We start from the raw sequence: 2,740 nt of genomic DNA on the forward strand, positions 1-2,740 counted from the left end.
TGATAAAAAAACATTGTTGATAAAATCATCCAAGGATAGAGTACAGAACATGATAAACAAAATGTGAAAGATCTAAGGTTACACAAAATCAGAAGTAGCATAATTGTTTTTGTTCCTAACTGTCATGCTGTGCAAATGCATAAACTGCAACAAGAAAAGTCACATGAAATGGCAGCAAAATAGCACTATCATATCATCCACCAATCTTCTACATAAAAAGTTCAACATAAACCTAGAGATAGAAAAACATTACCATCATCATCATCATCATCTCTTGGATGGCCTGACATCGTCCGCACCATCATCACCACTGTCATCATCATCCTCATCATCATCTTTGCTAGACCTCTTTCTCTTCGATGGAGCTTCGACTTTCCCACCATCATCCTCATCATCGTCTTCATCTTCAAGATCATCTTCATCAACACCATTCTCTTCCGGCTCAAAATCACTAGCATCTTCTTCGTCCTCTGGATTAGCCACTGGCCGAACCAAGTATTCAGTCCCCATATCCTGCTCATATAAAACAACATAAAACTTGTCACCAAACACCACCAATCATAGCAAAATACGAAATTTAAAAGATTACATATAGCATAACAGTTCCATAAAAACTTCGTATGAAAATGTAATTTCGGTTCTAATTCTGTTTTGAGAAAGAAAATAGCAAGCTAGTATAATGAACAAAATAGCCAACAGAAGACAGTTAAAGACTGGTATGCTTCAAAATAATAAACAAAATTCATCATCTAACCACACAGAGACATAAGGATTAAAAATTTAAAACAGTTCAAATTCACCAAAATAACTACTAGTTTCATCAGAATTCGAACGTCACATTAGTCAAACAATTCAACTCAAAACAAGAGATGTAAGGTCCAAAATCACAAGCTCTTTTGACTATTATACTTGGATCTAACCTTCTGTCAAATAAATAAAACAATTAGAATACCATACTTTCATAACAAAACTGATAGAAATTGACAAAAAAAAGTGTTAACTAAAACCTCTCCGTTGAAAAAATCACTAGAATAATTTATGAAACTTTTAAACTATTACAGGCATGAACAGATCTGCAAACTCGAATTTCAGTGATGAATTCAACAAAAATCTATAACAAATTCACGAAAAAAAAAGTAAACTGAAGCATATAAACATCAGATCTGAAAGCATCTTCACAAAAACTATTAGAATCAACATCAACTCATTCAATTTCATAACATGAACCGTAACAGAAATATAAAATTATATAATATAATTAACGTTAATAGAAATATAGTTATATACCTCTTCTTCTTCTTCTTCTTCTTCTTCTTCTTCATCGTCATCCTCATCATCGTCGTCATCGCTATCTTCACCGTCATCATCATCTCCATCATCATCGTTATCTTCATCCTCATCATCATCATCATCCTCCACTTCTACAGTCTGCACCGGAGGTTGAACCTCCTGCACGTCATCATCATCCTCTTCGTCTTCTCCGTCATCTTCTTCAACCTCAACCTCACCGTCAATTTCAACAGTATCATCATCAACAACAGCACCAGTTTCTTCAATAAGGTTAACAGAAGATTCAACCTCCAAATCCTCTTCAATCAACATCTTCATCTTTCACACAATTTACACCACAATTTCGAAGCAGTTTTTGGTTCGGAAACTGGGGGAGAAGAAGAAGCAGGGTTGCTGTTAGCAACGTTTAATCAAGGCCGTTGAAAGTTTCTATGGGGAGAATCGGTGACGTGGCGTGTGATCGGACGGTTGTGGTTGTTAGTAATGCTTGCGGCGGTTTTGAATTAAGAGGTCACGTGACTCACGCGTGATGGGATCTAGGGTTTTATCCGGAATAATTTCATGTGAATGTGGGGATACAGAGGGTAATTTTGTCAATTTGATAATAGTATGGACTTTGACCTAGAATATGTGGGCCACTGGACTTTTATTGAAGGCCCGTTTATATTGAGCCCACTGGACTTTTTATAAAACTGTGAGCCCATAACTGGATTCAAAGCTAAATAAAACTTGGTTCAAGATGGGCTTGTACTTTACATTGAGATCAAGTTTTCTGACAACACAATTTTGACTTCATAGGAAAGAGAAAAAGTATTTCTCAATTAAATTCAAGCTTATTAATAACAATATTTAGAACAATCATCAGGCTTTTAGAAAACAAATTAGTTATGATATAAGGACGTTATAAGGTGATTTTGAAAGCATATTGAGCAGTTTAGCTAGAAAACATGTAAGGATTTGACTCACCGGTAGGGGTGTACACGGATTGAATCGGACTGGACGAGAGCATGTCTGTGTCCGTCCGTAAAGTTTCTGACGGAAAAATGGACCGCTCATGAACAATCTATCGAATGAAAATTCATGTCTGTTTCCGCTCATTAAGAAATTGAGTTTGTCTGTGTGCGTTCGTGTATGTCTGTTACTATTGTAAACGGCCGTTAACTGACAATAATGGACAAACAGGCGCTAATGGACAAACGAACATGTTAATATTAATGGACGGCATACACTAATAGAAAAACATTAACAGTTACATACTAATTCCAAACATAAATCCAAACAATTTCACCTATAAATTTGGAATTACACAATATAACATACAAATATACTTAACATTTAATATATTAAAATAAAGTTGATCACTATAAGACCATCCGCAATGGCTCCAAGTTATGGTGTTTCGGGGGAGCGTTTCCTACAAAACATTATTCTGGCATGCATTTTGATAAAA

At 35.4% G+C, this 2,740-nt stretch overlaps 1 protein-coding gene across 1 annotated transcript; it reads right to left on the reverse strand.

The window, feature by feature from the left end:
* On the reverse strand, nucleotides 1-1,999 carry LOC143596230 (uncharacterized). The gene is made up of 2 exons (XM_077075065.1): nucleotides 1,288-1,999; nucleotides 1-513 (listed from the first exon to the last, which is right to left on the reverse strand). Exons 1-2 carry the CDS (start codon nucleotides 1,606-1,608, stop codon nucleotides 268-270), a joined length of 567 nt encoding a protein of 188 aa, XP_076931180.1. The 5' UTR covers nucleotides 1,609-1,999; the 3' UTR covers nucleotides 1-267.
* Between the last annotated feature and the right edge of the window lie 741 nt (nucleotides 2,000-2,740).

Source organism: Bidens hawaiensis, unplaced genomic scaffold (assembly GCF_021521415.1).
Source record: "Bidens hawaiensis isolate Kalapana, Puna unplaced genomic scaffold, B.hawaiensis_p1.1 tig00046168_1, whole genome shotgun sequence".
Taxonomy (NCBI): Eukaryota; Viridiplantae; Streptophyta; class Magnoliopsida; order Asterales; family Asteraceae; genus Bidens; species Bidens hawaiensis.

Coding starts and splice junctions, on each gene's coding strand:
- LOC143596230 (XM_077075065.1), bottom strand. CDS start 1,608: ATGAAGATGTTGATTGAAGAGGATTTGGAGGTTGAATCTTCTGTTAAC. Junction 514..1,287: donor AAGAAGAAGAAGAAGAAGAG/GTATATAACTAT, acceptor TTATATGAGCAG/GATATGGGGACTGAATACTT.